Below are 15823 nucleotides of genomic sequence, written 5' to 3' on the forward strand. Positions count from 1 at the left end.
GCAGCTTGGATGGAGGCTGGCAGACATGTTCAGTTTTCTCCAGAAATGTTTCTCACTGTTTCTCACAGTCTTGAGGGTCCTTCAGGTGCTTTTTTTTTTGCAAATTCCAAGTGTGATTTCATGTGTTTTCACAGAGAAGAGGATTGAGTCTTGCCACACAAACCCCAGATCTGTTAAATGTTGCAGTGATGTTTGTCCTTCTGTAAGTTTCTCCTATCTCCACATATGATCATGGAGCTCAACTACAGTGACCATCAGGATCTTGGTCACCACTCCTAACCAAAGCCCTTCTCCATCAATTGCTCAGTTTGGCCAGCTCTAGGACGACTCCTGGTTGTTTCAGACTTATTCTATTAACGCTATTGGAGACTACATGCATCTATGAACTTTTAATGCAGCAGAATTGTTTCTGAACTCTCCCCAAGAACTGTGGCTTGATGCAATCGTGTTTCTGAGCTCCACAGGCAGTTTTTTGACCTCAGGGCATGTTTTTTGCTTTGATATGCATTTCAGCTGTTAAACCTTTTATTAAGACATATGCCTTTTAAAATCATACCCATTCAATTGAATTGACAGGTTAATTTTAAGTGTAGTAACATCTACAAGCAATATGAATGCTCCCGAGCTAAATTTCAACTGTCCGAGATAAGGGTGTGAATTAGGGTGACCACCTGTCCCGCTTTGCATTGTACCGCACAGCATTTTCACCCCTTGTCCTGCACGTCGCATATTGAGAAAATGTCCCGCATTTCCATCAGCCTGTTGGTTTTTAATTATCATTTATATTCTTATTATATTAAGAAAACGTCCATTCTTTTTTTTTTTTTTCTTTTAATAAATATAAAGAAAACTTTTTATTTAATCTTTTTTCAACGTAGTTTTTGCGCGAAGGATTTGCGGACATCGTCAAGTGATCCAGCACTAACGGACGGAAATGGTCGAGCGCACACGAAAAAACACGATATTCTCTATTAAATGTAACCAATTAAAAAAAAAATGCTTTCAGACACTATTTTCTTCTTATTTTAATAGTTTGTTTGATGTGGTTTCTATGTCGTTATTTTAATGACAAATGTCTAGGGCGCATTATTGTAATGTGTGCACTCAGAAACATAAATCGGCGTATATGACAACGGATGTAAGCGGTATTTACATAGCAACAGTAGAAAATGTATCTATTGCACAGGTGTCCCGCAAAATCACATCTATGTCCCGCAACAGATCTATTGCCAGGTGGTCACCCTAGTGTGAAAACTTATGCAATGGGATCATTTACGTTTTTATTTTTTAAAAATGTGCAAAAATGTTAAAAACCTGTTTTTTACTTTGTCGTTGTGATGTATGGAGTGTAGATTGATGTGGAAAAAGAAGTAATTTAAAGCAGTTCAACATGAAGTATCAACATAAAATGTGAAAAAAAAAAAAAAAAAAATGAAGGGGTATGAAGACTTTTGCAAGGCACTGTATTCGATCAAAAATACAGTTTTTAATTTTTTAAAATGGGATTTATTCCTGTAATGACAAAGCTTGATTTTTTTTTTTTTTTTTTTTTTTTAGCAACCATTACTCCAACCTTCAGTGTCACATGATCCTTCAGAAATGACTCTAATATGCTGATTTTGTGCTCAAAAAAAAAAAAAAAAAAAAAAAATATATTTTTATCATTGTTGAAAGCAGTTTAATAATTTGATGATTTGTTTAATATAATGCTGTTTTGGGGAAACTGTTATTTTGCATCAGGATTTTTTTAATAGAATATAAAGTTAAAAAGAACAGCATTATTTGAAATAGATTTTGTAATAATGTAAATGTCCTTACTGCCACTTCTGTTCCTTTTAAAGAATGCAATTTCTTTTTTAAAAAAATCATACTGACCCATGTAAATTATTACTTAGATATTTTTGAGGACTATGATGGTGCATTTAGGATTGAACTGAGAAAGACTTTGAGTTGAGATAGCAAACAGGATGCAGAATAGAAATTCAAATTTGAATGTGAAAAACTGAAGTCAAATCAATGGCTTGGCAAATCCTTGTTTAAAAGTTTTAAAAACCCTTGACGTTTGAAGCTTTATAGGATTTAGGTGATCGATTTCTGTTACTGCCATTTTAATGTAACCTCCTGTGGGACATCAATTCAAATTCACACTATTAACTGAAGGAAAGCATTTTTTCAATTCTGAATTTTGCCTGACCCCGTTTAGCACCTGAACAAGTCGAAAACAGGATGAAAGTCACTAAAATGACGTTTCACAATCTATAATAAGCCTAATTTGCATAGAAATGAGACATGTTTGTGCCAATAAGAATGACTGTTTCCAGCGTGTTTAAATGGCTGGTGTGTCAGCCATTTTGATGTTAGTAGCTTATTTCTTCATGTGACTTTCTGTGAGTTTCGGATTCCACAACTCTCCCTCATCCCCTCATTTAGCAGAAAAGCAGTTTAATAACCATTCCTAAGTGCTTCAAACTGTGACTCGACAGTCGGCTCAAGTTTCTGTTGCATCTGCTTGATTTTTAAAGCCGTTGTTTACTTCACAGCCCAGCGTGTCTGTCTGAAGCCGATTTTAAGTCACGTATAGCTTTAGAAACATGTATTCATAAGCCCTAAGGCCGAATACCTCGTGCCTCGGGAGTCTGATCTGCAAAAAGACCTTTCATCTCCAGACAGCTCGCACATAAAGTGGGCAGCGATGGTTGTACGTTTTAGCGTTGTCTCACAAAATTGCTCCCGCTTTACTTCAGGCTCCTTGAAATGACTTGAGCTGAGGGAAAAATCATGGAACATGACAAGCGGTGTCTAATCCTAGGAGGGATCAGAGAGGTATGGTTCTGGAATGATCTCACTTAATGAAAGCGAACAGGTGATGAGAGACACCTACATGTCTCTTCTTACCAGTGCCTCTCACAACACACTCCGTCAACCACACCGTTGGCATTACTGGTATGAGGTTGTTGTGTAAAAGCTACAGAATTAAAAGTACAAAAAACCATAGAGAATGAAGTGATTTAACAATGAAGATGATTTATTATAATGCACTGCACAAGGATTTTTGGAGTACGTTTGACAAGAAAATACTATGTTACTTGCTATTTCTCTTGCCATTTTTCTGAGTGAAAATGGTTTTAACGTTAACATTTAAACACACAAAACAATTTGCAGTTTATCGTTGTTTTACTTAACAGACAAAAATATTCCTTGATGTGCTGTATTACATAAACCTGCCTCTCATGTAATAACTCACATTAAATATTCTTCTCACAGATCCATTTAAATGCTTCATGACAACGATGATCAATCCACCCTGTTGCATAAGACAAAACACAGTTCTCTTTTGTATATCCATTTGGTTCTCCAGATCTCCAGAACCTGAAATAACAGAACAACATTTAATGTTCAATGCTGCGTTCTGTGTGATAGATAATAATCAATTCATGTCAGTGATTTCTCACTTAAAGGTCACTCTGCTGCCGTCAACCCATTTCCATGTGTCCTCTACATTTAAGTCACTCAGACCAATCCAGACTCCAGTATCACCAGGAACCTTTTTAATAAAGTCCTAGCGGAATGAACCAGACATGAGTCATAGTTTAGAGTCCACATGAAATGAAAATTCACCCTATAGATTTTTTTACATGCATGTTACTGATCTTATTGTGAATAATTCATCTAAATGTTTGTTTTTTTATTGTAATTGTAATAAATGTTATAATTAGATCTTCTGTAAACTACACTTCCTCAATCATTTAGCCTGCTTAAACCCTAGCCGCAAACTCACATTCATCTTCCTCCACTTTTGAGTGCAACACCCACATCTGTAAATCCAATAACATTTTTTTGTTTTTGTTTTTTTGATAATTCATTACATACCAATGTATGGAAGCCCATTTCCGCTACTAAATAAAAAAATTAAAAAAGGTTCACAATTGTGAATTTATATCACACAGTTCTAAGAAAAAAAAGTCAGAATTGTAACTTTATATCTCATAATTCTGACTTTCTCAGAATTACTTAACTTAATTAAGAACTTAATTTCTGTGAATTGTAAGTTAAATTCTGAGAAAAAAGTCAGAATTGCAAATTTGTTTCACGCAATTCTGAGAAAAAAAAATTGCGAAAAATTCAGGGAAAAAAGTCAGAATTGGGAGATGTAAACTCGTAATTTTCAGGAAAAGAAGTTATAATTGAGATAAAAAGTTGTTTTTGTTTGTTTCTGTTTTTCTGTTTTTCTGTTTTTTCTATTCTGCGATGGAAACTGGCTTTTATACAGATGTATGTCACCATATGGAAAAACTTTTCCTTTTCATCATAACTTAAAATACTTTTCTGAACATACATGCATATGATGTTGCAATCCAACACAAACTTGCTCTCTTTCTTCCCTTTTTTTTTTTACTCACTTGTTCCTCGCTGCTGTTTATGCTGATCAGATCTGCTCCTTTCTCCGTACAATATGTTCTGCTCTCAATCCAGTTCTTTAGCTCAGAAGAAATGAAGTAAAGACTGGACTGATGACACACCCATCCATCTGTAAACACAACCAGTTTGCATTAAAGGAATACTGTATCCTGTAAAACATTTTAGTTGCAGTTTTAATATATTTCATGATTACCCATGTTCTCTCTTTGTTTAATCAGCTCACAATTATTTGATAAGCCATCTCTCTCTTCTTTGTTTAGTAGCTGGTGTGTCTCTTCAGTGTTTTTATTGCATTTAACTCCCAGCACTATAACTGCAGTCAGCAGAAGAACACACAGCACTGCCAAACACACTGTAACTGCTCTGGAGCTTCCCATCCAGTGACTTCCTGAACACCACAGACACAAAGTTAAATTTATCATAAACACTGACTGGAATGTGTTAAATAATGGAATGAATCTCAGTACCTGTGTGTTGAGGTGTTTGATGGCTTTTGGTGAATGACTTCTCTGTTTCTGTCCTGACATCAAGACTGTTTACAGGACCTGTGTTAGCATAGATCATCTCTTCATTTTCTCCATTCATCATATGTATCCCGGGAATGTTCATATTGCAGTAGTTAGACGCATTCATTTTGTTGGTATTAAACATGAGATGCTGCATGTGGACTTCACTCCTCTAAACTTCTGCTTTTGAGCTTTTACTTCTCGAAGGCACAGCTGTGGTCAAGAACATGTGATATCCTGTTAGGATGCTAAAAAAAAATAAATCTTTTTGCTGACTACTGATGAATGATAGTAATCTAAAATAATATTTTATAACAGTTTCAACATTTTGAACAATAGGGCCCTACAATCCTTTTCTTTTCTTTTTTTTTTTCAGAAATTCTTGTGTTTTAATTTTTTTGATAATCAAATGAAGGCATTAAACATTTATTTATTTCTAATCAAATGAAACCCGCTCATTTTTTGGCATACAAACAGAAGTTTATTGTTAAAATTATAAATAATAAAAAAAATAATAAAGGGAAACACTGCCTTTATTTATGTAAAAACTTTGACATATTAAATGACTGCTGTCTTCATCTCTTGTGATTTTTAAAATATTTCAAAAGTCCTAATCATTTCTTCTGGGTAAAACATTTAAAAGAGGAAAAAATTATTAACAGTGTGCCTTTAAAGGGATAGTTCACCCAAAAATGAAAATTCTCTCATTAATTACTCACCCACATGTCGTTCCAAACCTGTAAGACCTTTGTTTATATTCAGAACACAAATTAAGATATTTTTGATGAAACCCGAGAGCTTTCTGACTCGGCATAGACAGCAGTGCAACTGACACATTCAAGGTCCAGAACGGTAGTAAGGACATCGATGAAACAGTCCATGTGAAATACGAGAATACTTTTTGTGCACAAAGAAAACCAAAATAACAACTTTATTCAACAGCTTCTTTTCTTCCATCATTCTTCAAGTGGTACTCTCATTTAAGGTGCCATTCTGTCAATGCTGAATGTTGTTCCTGTGTTGGTCAATGTGTGTTTGCACCTCTGTTCTTTTTTCTGTTTTTAACACTAGGCGAAGTGTGAATATTGTCAGCATGGGAATAAATAATTATCTCCTGTACCAGTGATGCTTTTGCTGACATAGTGAATGTTGTTCTGTGTGGCTCTGTTCAGATGCTCTGAACTCCACGTCTTTTCTGCTTTTAAAAGATGCCACTGTTCACCATGTGCATTTATATGTTCATTTTGATCATAGCTGAAGTTTAGATTTTAACTTTTAAAACCCTCTTATGTCTTATGACACATTTGGTGTCCAGTATCTGGAGCTGGTGTAACTGATTCAGATGTGATTTCTTTTCATGATGAAAACATACCTCTGGGAACTTTTTCACAAGACGTGGAATACGTACCGCCATGTACGTTTTGTGACCTATTTGATGTGAAATGTCTACTGGGTGGCGCTAAAAGAGCGTTAGGTTTTTTCCCGGAGCAGATCAATGTACATATGGTGTGTTTTATGTGACGTTCTGACTTGAAATGTCCATTGTGGGGCTATAACTCTAATGCTCCGTGACGTTTTAAAATAACGTAGCATCAGTACTTCTAAACCTACCTAATAGTATGAACCAAAGCAAATGTGACATAAAGACGTTTTTTTTATTTATTTTTCATTTTTTTTATAACCGATTCCAATTACTTGCATAATTATGTGCCTGATAACCGATATGCAGAACTGATATTTATTTACTGTTATAAAGTAAATCAGTGACTGAGTGAAGTAAGTCCATACTTCACTTTGGTTTTTCCTCCTTTCAGTCATCTTAAAAATTTTTTTTAAATTATCAGTCTTTCATGTTAAATTTAATCTTCATATTACAACAATAAAAACATTTTATTAATAAAACGCATCAGCTGCAACACTAATAAGCAAAATAAATGTAGAATGTTTTCAAATGGAGAAAATTAATAAAGGACAGGAGTCATACTAACTTTGTTTTAAACTACAGTTTATAAGCTGTTTAATAGGCTGAAGAGTAAAGAAATCGCTGGATAATGTTAATTCACTGAATAATAATCTCTGGAATATTGTAATATAACAAACAAAACATCGTATTTTATTGTATTTCTCAACTGGTATGTTATATCAGAATTACTAATATTGTTTTCGTCATTCTATTCTGAAATGCCTGCTGACAGTGTGGTTTATCTATGCGTTTTCAAACTCAAACGCTGGCGAAGATAATGAACAATTTCCATAGAGTTGTATATATTTAGAAGTGTATTAGAAAAATAATGATTATATAGTAGATGTTAATATAATTGAGGGTGTTTTAAACAAGTGAATCTTGTTAAAAGTTACATGCAGTGGCCATCAGAGCATCAACCCGGTGAGTGAACGGCAAAATGACCCTGGTGAAAAAAACAGCATATGCTGGTTAGGTAGGTTTTGATGCTGGTCAAGGACCAGCATAAACCAGCAAAGGACCATCTTAAACCAGCATCAAAACCTACCTAACCAGCATCCCAGCATCAAAACATACCTACCAGCATATACTGTTTTTTCACCAGGGGAAAGCGACTTCACGGGACGAATGATGAGCATAGACAACAAAGAGAGAATTAAATTCAGTGCTTTTATTTTCAACATATGCTCATTTATGTCTGTATTATTTAATTCATGCAATGTTACGTTTATTGGGACAGGACTTGAGGGATTATCTTACGTGAGTTTGAGCTATTTCTTATGACGATTTCTTAAGCCCCCAGATGTTACTTATTTGTTTATATTTTTAAATTCCATCATACCAGTAATATGAAAAATACAAATTATATCAGAAAAATTAAATATTTGCCATATGCACTTCATGTGTACATTATTCTTTTATTACATCAGATATTCATACTAGCATTTAATGCCACAGTTTAATGGGTAAATGAATTTACCAGAGACAGAAATTCAGCAAACAAACACACACTTATATATTTGTGCACGTAAATGAGTCGATCTGTGAAATGTGTGGTGAATGCTTCGTCCGACGGTGTTTCTTTCACATGCTTCTGGCTGCTTTATTTTTTGCTAACCGCCAGATCGTGCTGTTTTCGACTCACTTTAAGCTTTGAATCTTTTCCCGAAACGGTCAGATGAAATGTCTGTACTTTATGAGGCTTCATTTGCCCATCACTACTGTCAGCTGTTGAATGTTATATCCCGCTTGTTCACTTCGAACCGGAAGACACTCCCACTTTTGACGCAAGGGCTTATGGGGCGTAGGTGGATACGTGACTCGGAACTTCATGAGACTAATGAGCATACAACAGAGAATTAAATCCAGCGCTTTCATTTCCAACATGTGCTCATTCATGGCTGTATATTATTTAATTCAGGCAAAGTTATGTTTATTAGGACAGGACTTGACGAATTATTTTACATGACTAAGTTCGTCTCTAAGAGCATAAACTAGCTACATATCAGGCATTTATGTATCACATCTACACTGTGTGCAGAATTATTAGGCATGTTGATATTCTGGTCATATTTTTTTTTCCAAACACATTTTACCAATTCCAAACCACATCAGTCTTAATAACTACTGTCAATTTTGTATTTAATCATTTGTAAGTGATATATAACTGTCCGTGAAGGCTGGAAGTGAAAAACTCCTTATATTCAGGTGTGCATAATTATTAGGCATGTTTTCTTTTACAGATAAAATGAGCCAAAAAAGAGATTTAACCCAGACTGAAAAGTCCAAATTATTAAATGGCCATGAGAAGAATGCAATACTAATGCATTACAAGAATTTGCAGGCTTGACCATTGGACAGAGAAATGCTTGTTGAGTCTGCATGGTAGGTGGACAAGAAAAGATGCATGTTAACTGCAAAAGAATTAGGAATTAAGGTGAAGAATTAGGTGTGACACCATCAGGAACCGTTTAGTCTCCAGCGCCACCATTTTCCAGAACTGCAACCTACCTGGAGTCTTCAGAAGTTCAGTGTGTCAGGTTCTCAGAGACTTTTGTAAAAAATCCTAAAAAATGCCCCTGACTTAATAAGAATAACAAGCTGACGTGTTGTGAAATACATGAAGACAGGTTTTTTTTTTTTTTTTTTTTTTATAGGCTTTATAGACAGATAAGTTGAGAGTGACTCTTGAAGGACAAGCATCACATTCTCTTGTACTTCTGATTCAAGAATTTATCTTCCAAAATCTGGCAGTAAGTTTTGGGAGTTCATTTTAGTCCATCTCCTCAAGTCAGACTTTTCAGGATAGGAGACTAAACATGAACTCCCAAAACTTACTGCCAGATTTTGGAAGATGAATTCTTGAATCAGAGGCACAAGAGGATGTGATGCTTGTCCTTCAAGAGTCACTCTCAACTTATCTGTCTATAAAGCCTATAAAAAAAAAAAAACCTGTCTTCATGTATTTCACAACACGTCAGCTTGTTATTTGTATTAAGTCAGGGGCATTTTTTAGGATTTTTTTACTCAAGCAAAGTCTCTGAGAACCTGACACATTGAACTTCTGAAGACTCCAGGTAGGTTGCAGTTCTGGAAAATGGTGGTGCTGGAGACTAAATGGTTCCTGATGGTGTCACACCTAATTCTTCACCTTAATTCCTAATTCTTTTGCAGTTAACATGCATCTTTTCTTGTCCACCTGTTTTTTCTGACCATGCAGACTCAACAAGCATTTCTCTGTCCAATGGTCAAGCCTTAACTTTGCAAATTCTTGTAATGCATTAGTATTGCATTCTTCTCATGGCCATTTAATAATTTGGACTTTTCAGTCTGGGTTAAATATCTTTTTTGGCTCATTTTATCTGTAAAAGAAAACATGCCTAATAATTATGCACACCTGAATATAAGGAGTTTTTCACTTCCAGCCTTCACGGACAGTTATATATCACTTACAAATGATTAAATACAAAATTAATAGTAGTTATTAAGATTGTTGTCGTTTGGAATTGGTAAAATGTGTTTGGAAAAAAAATATGACCAGATTATCAACATGCCTAATAATTCTGCACACAGTGTAATATGAGCATTAATGGTTGTTATATTAAATAAAGTTTACTAATTACAGCAAGGCAAGAAAGTAGCCTATACCTTTGCACGCCCTTGTTGTCGGGTCTCCCCTCAGGCGTGCTGCATGCATGCAATTCTCAAAACACCCACATGATAGCAGCGTTTATCGGTGAACCCGATATTACAAAACCGATAACCGATTATGGTAATGCTTAAATATCAGGAAAAATATCAGTAAATCAATATATATCGGTCGATCTCTAATCATGAGTCATGTTTTTGATGGGATTCGTACCCAAGGATTCCGCATCCGAAGTCCAGTTCCATGCCATATGAGCTACTGAGCAAGCTTGTGTGTGGAAAGCGAAACGTGGAGCTGTAATCATAACTGTGTATGAAAACGATTACAAGTGCTCACAGTTCTACCGCCTCTAGTGTTCTTTTCAGTTGGAAACCGCAGTGGTATGTACGTACTGGTACATATTCTGTGTCTTGCGAAAAAGGTCCCACAGGTACGTTTTCGTCATTAGACCAAGTAGGATTTCTCACCCAGAGGCCATTCCAGACTCCTAGTGAAATGAATCAGACTTGTGTAGTTTCAAATCTTCAGTGCAGTACAGAAATACACAAGGCAGAGCAATCTATTCTTAATTCTGAAATCAGCGATTCAGTCGCTCGCTTGGCTTCAGGTTATTAGAGGGCGGGGGGCGGATTCTACCGCAGGTAGCCTGATGGGAGAACATGTGGCGCGCCGCTAAGACTCTGACAGGGATCACGTCATGCGGTGGCGTGTGGAGACGATGTTCACCTATCATCTCCACTCAGCTGAGGAGAGAGACGCTGTCTGGCAGATCAGCGCTGCGGAGACATGCGACTCCACGTTGTTTTCTACATGGGTGAGCTTCCCAAGTGAGATGCGGGATTGACTTTCCTGTGAAAACTCCCCTGTCTCCGCAGAGGGAGATGAGCTTACATATTCGTGTTTTTAAAAGTTATTTTCTGCTAATTGGAAGGAAATTGTAACTTTAATGCTGAAATGTACCATTTAAATAACTGAGGGTTTGCCGGTAATGGCTATAACACCAGCTGTTGTTTGTGTTTGAGACTGAACACCACTGAAGTCACCTACGGTTTAAAAGTATGAGCTGAAAACAACACAACCTGTGCTGTTTCTTAACACACCGTTGTGTCTCTTATTTTTAGCTCAGTCAATGTGTTATTCCTATCAACACAGAAAGTGTTTTGTAACTCTTTAATAGTTACAAAAATGTAACAAAAATGTGACAATGTAACAAACAGTTACATTATTTTTGATCCATTAGAATAAAACTTGTATGCAATAAAAACTCAGATGTAGTTTAATTTATTAAACCTGCTACATTTATATAAAAGTAGTCAACATTCAATAATAGTAAAACAATCGAAATATAGTAGTTTAAACAATGTTTAAGCAATGTTGCTTAAGTGAAAAGTTCTCTTTGAATTTTAAAAATGTAGTATTTGACCGCATCTTAAAGGATTACTTTACTTTCAGAATAAAAATTTCCTGATATTTTACTAACCCCTATGTCATCCAAGATGTTCATGTCTCTGTTTCTTGTGATGAAAAGAAATTAAAGTTTTTGAGTATTCTAGGATTTTTCTCCATTTAGTGGACTTCAATGAGAGCCAGTGGGTTCAAGTTCCAAATTGCGGTTTCATTGGAGCTTCAAAGGGCTCTACACGATCCCAGCCAAGGAATAAGGGTCTTATCTAGCGAAACAATCAGTAATTTCTTTAAAAAAAAATCCAAATGTATATACTTTTTAACCACAAATGCACATCTTGCAGTAGTTCTGTGATGCACATCTGCAACTCCATCACACTCGGTTAGTTCTTCAGTGCATACATTTTTATTCATTAACTTCTTTATTTCTTTATTTTTTTTAGAAAATAACAGATCGTTTAGATAAATAAGTCTGTTATTCCTCGGCTGGAATCGTGTAGAGCCTTTCGAAGCTGCACTGAAGCTACACCAATTTGGACCTTCAACCCGTTGATCCCCAATGAAGTCCACCATGTAGATCTAAAAATAGTGCAGATTTTTCTTTATCATTTTGCGTTATACAATTAGTTTGTTTTACATTTTTTCAAGGTTTAAATTAGCTTTTAAATCCAAGATTTGTAGTGTTGTCTGATTATAGATTTGTTGTTGAAATGAAAATGAATGTAAAGGCTTACAGTTAAGACCTTTTCCTTCCACTCGCCCTCTCTCATTCTTTCCCTCGTGCTTTGGAGTAGAAACAATCTAGCCAAGTGCGCTAAGTAAATGAAGGTTAAACCTTCTACACTGCATACTTAATGCACCTCTGTTCTCCGATAAGCAACGAAGGCTAATGAGAATGTAATTCCCTTTAGTGGCTAAAAATACTGAACAAAATGGACATCAAAAACACGGCTGATTATATAAGCAGCTCTAGCTGTAGTTTATCAGTTAGCGTACCTTGGATTTCAATTTTGCCCAGCTGGACTGAGGACTGGCTTAATTCTCAGTACCACGACTCTGAGGGAGAACACAGGCCTCAACACAGCATGCTATTAATTTACTAACTATTAGCACCATGGTCTAAAATCATCCCATAAGTGTTCGTGTGAGTCTGGAACAGAAGGAGCCTCCTGTTTCCACAAATTCCCTTTGTAGAGTTGGTAACGGATCTAACAGGTAAATATTTTGGCTGTTTTATTGATGGTAAGATCACTTAAGAGTGATTATTCTGTGCTTATGTAGCTGCCCTGAGCTGATGGAGGGGAGCAGCAGGGGAGACGTATTATCTACTTGAATAATGCGCTTGTGCTCTTCGTGAATAAATATTAGGAACATGTTTAACTTGGCTGAACTTACCATGTCCTGGAGTTCCCAAAGAGGAATAAAATGTGTTAAGAAAGCTTCTGTGTTCCAATATGCATACTTTTCCTACACTATTGTTCGAAAGTTTGACGTAGGTATTATTTTTTTATGTTTTTGAAAGATAACTCTCATGTTCATCAAGGCTGGATTTATTTAGACAAAAATATGGTAAAAACAGTATTGTTAAATATTATTACAATTTAAAATAGCTGTTTTCTATTTGAATATCTTTTAAAATATCATTTGTGATGGCACAGCTGAATTTGTATTAGGATTTTTTTTTTTAAGTAGAAAATTATAATAACAGCATTTTTGTAACTATATAAAATTATATGCTGTCACTTTTGATCCATTTAAAGCATGATGTATTAAATCTGTACATTTATATAATCCATTAAAAAAAGATTAAAGATAACAAAATAATAAATAAAATATAGCTGAAAGCAGCGATGACCAGGGTTCAAGCACTTTATAGCATTTAAGCACATATGAAAAAAAGACATTATTTAGCAAGCCTGTAACTATCAAATAAATGATTTTAAAAAAGCATTTTTGGCAAATCCAGGTAATTTACCTTAGAAATATCATGTTTTCTTTTAATGTTTATGACTGTTATAGCACTAGCTAATGTTTTTTTTTTTTTTTTTTTTTTTTTTTTTTTGAGACTCCGTTGCAAGTTTTGCATAAATTTGGACAGGTCCCCCTTTTAAATGACCCCTTTATAGCTTCCCTAGCTAAATTTCAACATTTTTTTGAGAATTTTTGACCTAGAGAGTCCAGAGAATTGTACTGCATTTTTTTTTTTCCCCTTTCAAATCGCAAAAGTAGTTTTCTTTTTTTTTTTTTTTTTACATCATCTCAATCATTTAACAAACAATTTGGTTGACAGCAGTGGTTCTAGAGGCAAAGTTGTTTGAAGTTCTGTCATATGATACAAATATTGTGTGTATGTGTGTGAATAGATGCGAAGATATCTAATTCCATGTAGGAGTTACAGCCATTTTAGTAAAAGTGGCCCTGTCCCTTTCAAATGTTTTGGCGTCCCTTTGCGTTGGTGGGTTGAAAGTTTTTTTTTTTTTTTTTTTTTTTGGTAATTATTGTTATTCACTCTCCAGAGAATCTTTATGCACTGGTTTGGTTCTGATCGGGCCAAAACCCTAGGACTAGTTTGCAAATGTAGGTTTTTCAAAAAATCCAAAATACCCCAAAAGTTTCGCCAGGCTTTCCTGTCTGAGGCATGCATTTAGTCTGGCGTAAGCCAAGAATTCCAATGACACAAGACACTTGAGCCTGCGACTGATGGTTTAGGACAGGCGTGCTCAACCCTGCTCCTAGAGATCCACCTTCCTGCAGAGTTCAGCTCCAACCCTGAGCAAAGACTCCTGAACCAACTAATTAGGATCTGAAGGAGCACTTGATAATTACAGAGAGGTGTGTTTGATCAGGGTTGGAGCTAAACTCTGCAGAAAGGTAGATCTCCAGGAACAGGGTTGGGCACCCCTGGTTTAGGAGTTATGAGTGGTTTCATACTTTTGTTTGCTGTAGCGACCCCATCAGGCCGATTAGGGTGAGCCTTGGTGACATTGTCATCGGTGTGAGTACCACCATTCCTCCAAGATTCAAGTCTCTATGACTTACGGTTTGGTCTGCAAGATCAGTTTTGCTGATTCTTGGCCATTCCAACAATTACAGTAGGGTTGCAATGTCTATGCTTGAACCCCTAATAAATAAATACCTCAAATTTTTTAGTAGTGTTGTATGGCAAAAATAAATAAATAAATAAATACAGTAGTATTACTGGGATATCTCAGTGTTTAGCATTGATACACTAAGAAAACAATACCTATATGGACTCCATAATGAAATCCAAAGGGGTCCAGTGTCCAGTCATACTTTCATGTATGGACAAAAACAGCTGAAACTTTCTTCAGAATATAATTTTTATGTTTTGCAAAAAGAAAGAGAATCATTCAAGTTTTGAACAATATGAGTGTGAGTGAATGATAGTAAGTAAAAATTGTTCAGTAATAGTAAAATAATTTCTGGTTGAACTGTCCCTTGATGTTTTTATAAAACCAGGTGTTAGCATGTCATAGATCTATATGGTGGATATAATATATGAATCAACTTCAAACGGTTAAAAAGTTTTTCAATATACACTAAGTAGAGGAATCCGAATATAGCAGGCGGCGCTTACTTTGACAGAGAGAACTGTTTCGATTGTCAAATTAATGTGGCGTCAAATTCGCAGGCAGTTATTCTGCTTCAATATTTGACCTTTTAGAGTGGGCCACAAATTTGACTTGAAAGCATTGGCAGTCTTTAACTTAGAGAGTGTCTCGCATCAAACTGTCCATTTGGTTTATGTGGAAATCGGTTCTAATGCATGGTCTTTTATTGAGGGCTCACTTGCCTCCTGGCTGTCTCGGTATCCGTGTATGCTCAGCAAGCCTGTCTCAGCTGTCGGTACCTTCTTTTTTTATTGCCAAGCAATTAAAATCTGTATAGGAGCAGAGAGACCCTCGGCGACGAAACCGAGGAGAGAGACGCCGGAGAATCTCAGCAGCTGAGGGGGAGAAATGGTGTTTACGACATAATCGCCGAGGAGCATGACTTATCTGTGGCACACGCTCGTGTTTGTGATGAGAGGGGCTGCTGGGATGTGCCAGCGTCTTCCTTGGAAGAGGCTTACCGAACACTCTAAGCTATGGAGGTGTCATTTCAGCACACTGTGGTTTTTCACCAACACCACAGCCATGAATACCAAACCAAACGCTTTGTAGAGCAAGAACGAGATTATGGAATCCTCTTCTTTTTTTTTTTTTTTTCCTGAGAAGCAGGAAACTTCTTCCTTTCACTCTTTCATTGCAGTCTAGGAGAAACAATAGATTTTTTTAAATAAATAATTTCGTTGTTAGCAGCGCTGTTGTGCTGTGAAGTTTGAGAAAGAACATTTTGTGCTTCGGTGAAAGCTGGAACATC

The 15823-nt window shown here is 35.9% G+C and overlaps 2 protein-coding genes across 3 annotated transcripts in view; one reads left to right on the top strand and one right to left on the bottom strand.

Annotated features, from left to right (window-relative positions):
- opcml (opioid binding protein/cell adhesion molecule-like) overlaps positions 1 to 15823 on the top strand; it is a 196074-nt gene that overhangs the window by 49348 nt on the left and 130903 nt on the right. The gene's annotated exons all lie outside the window — the stretch shown is intronic.
- Positions 3005 to 5110, bottom strand: LOC127171789 (CD209 antigen-like protein A). Of its 2 annotated transcripts, none has more exons than XM_051120666.1 (5): positions 4887 to 5110; positions 4643 to 4807; positions 4401 to 4528; positions 3453 to 3559; positions 3005 to 3369 (listed from the first exon to the last, which is right to left on the bottom strand). In XM_051120666.1, the coding sequence occupies exons 1-5, from the start codon at positions 5080 to 5082 to the stop codon at positions 3246 to 3248; spliced, it is 720 nt and encodes a 239-aa protein (XP_050976623.1). In that variant the 5' UTR covers positions 5083 to 5110; the 3' UTR covers positions 3005 to 3245. The 2 variants fall into 2 exon arrangements, with proteins under 2 accessions (XP_050976623.1, XP_050976622.1); XM_051120665.1 differs by having other exon boundaries at positions 4613 to 4807.

This window comes from Labeo rohita, chromosome 10 (assembly GCF_022985175.1).
Source record: "Labeo rohita strain BAU-BD-2019 chromosome 10, IGBB_LRoh.1.0, whole genome shotgun sequence".
NCBI lineage: Eukaryota > Metazoa > Chordata > Actinopteri > Cypriniformes > Cyprinidae > Labeo > Labeo rohita.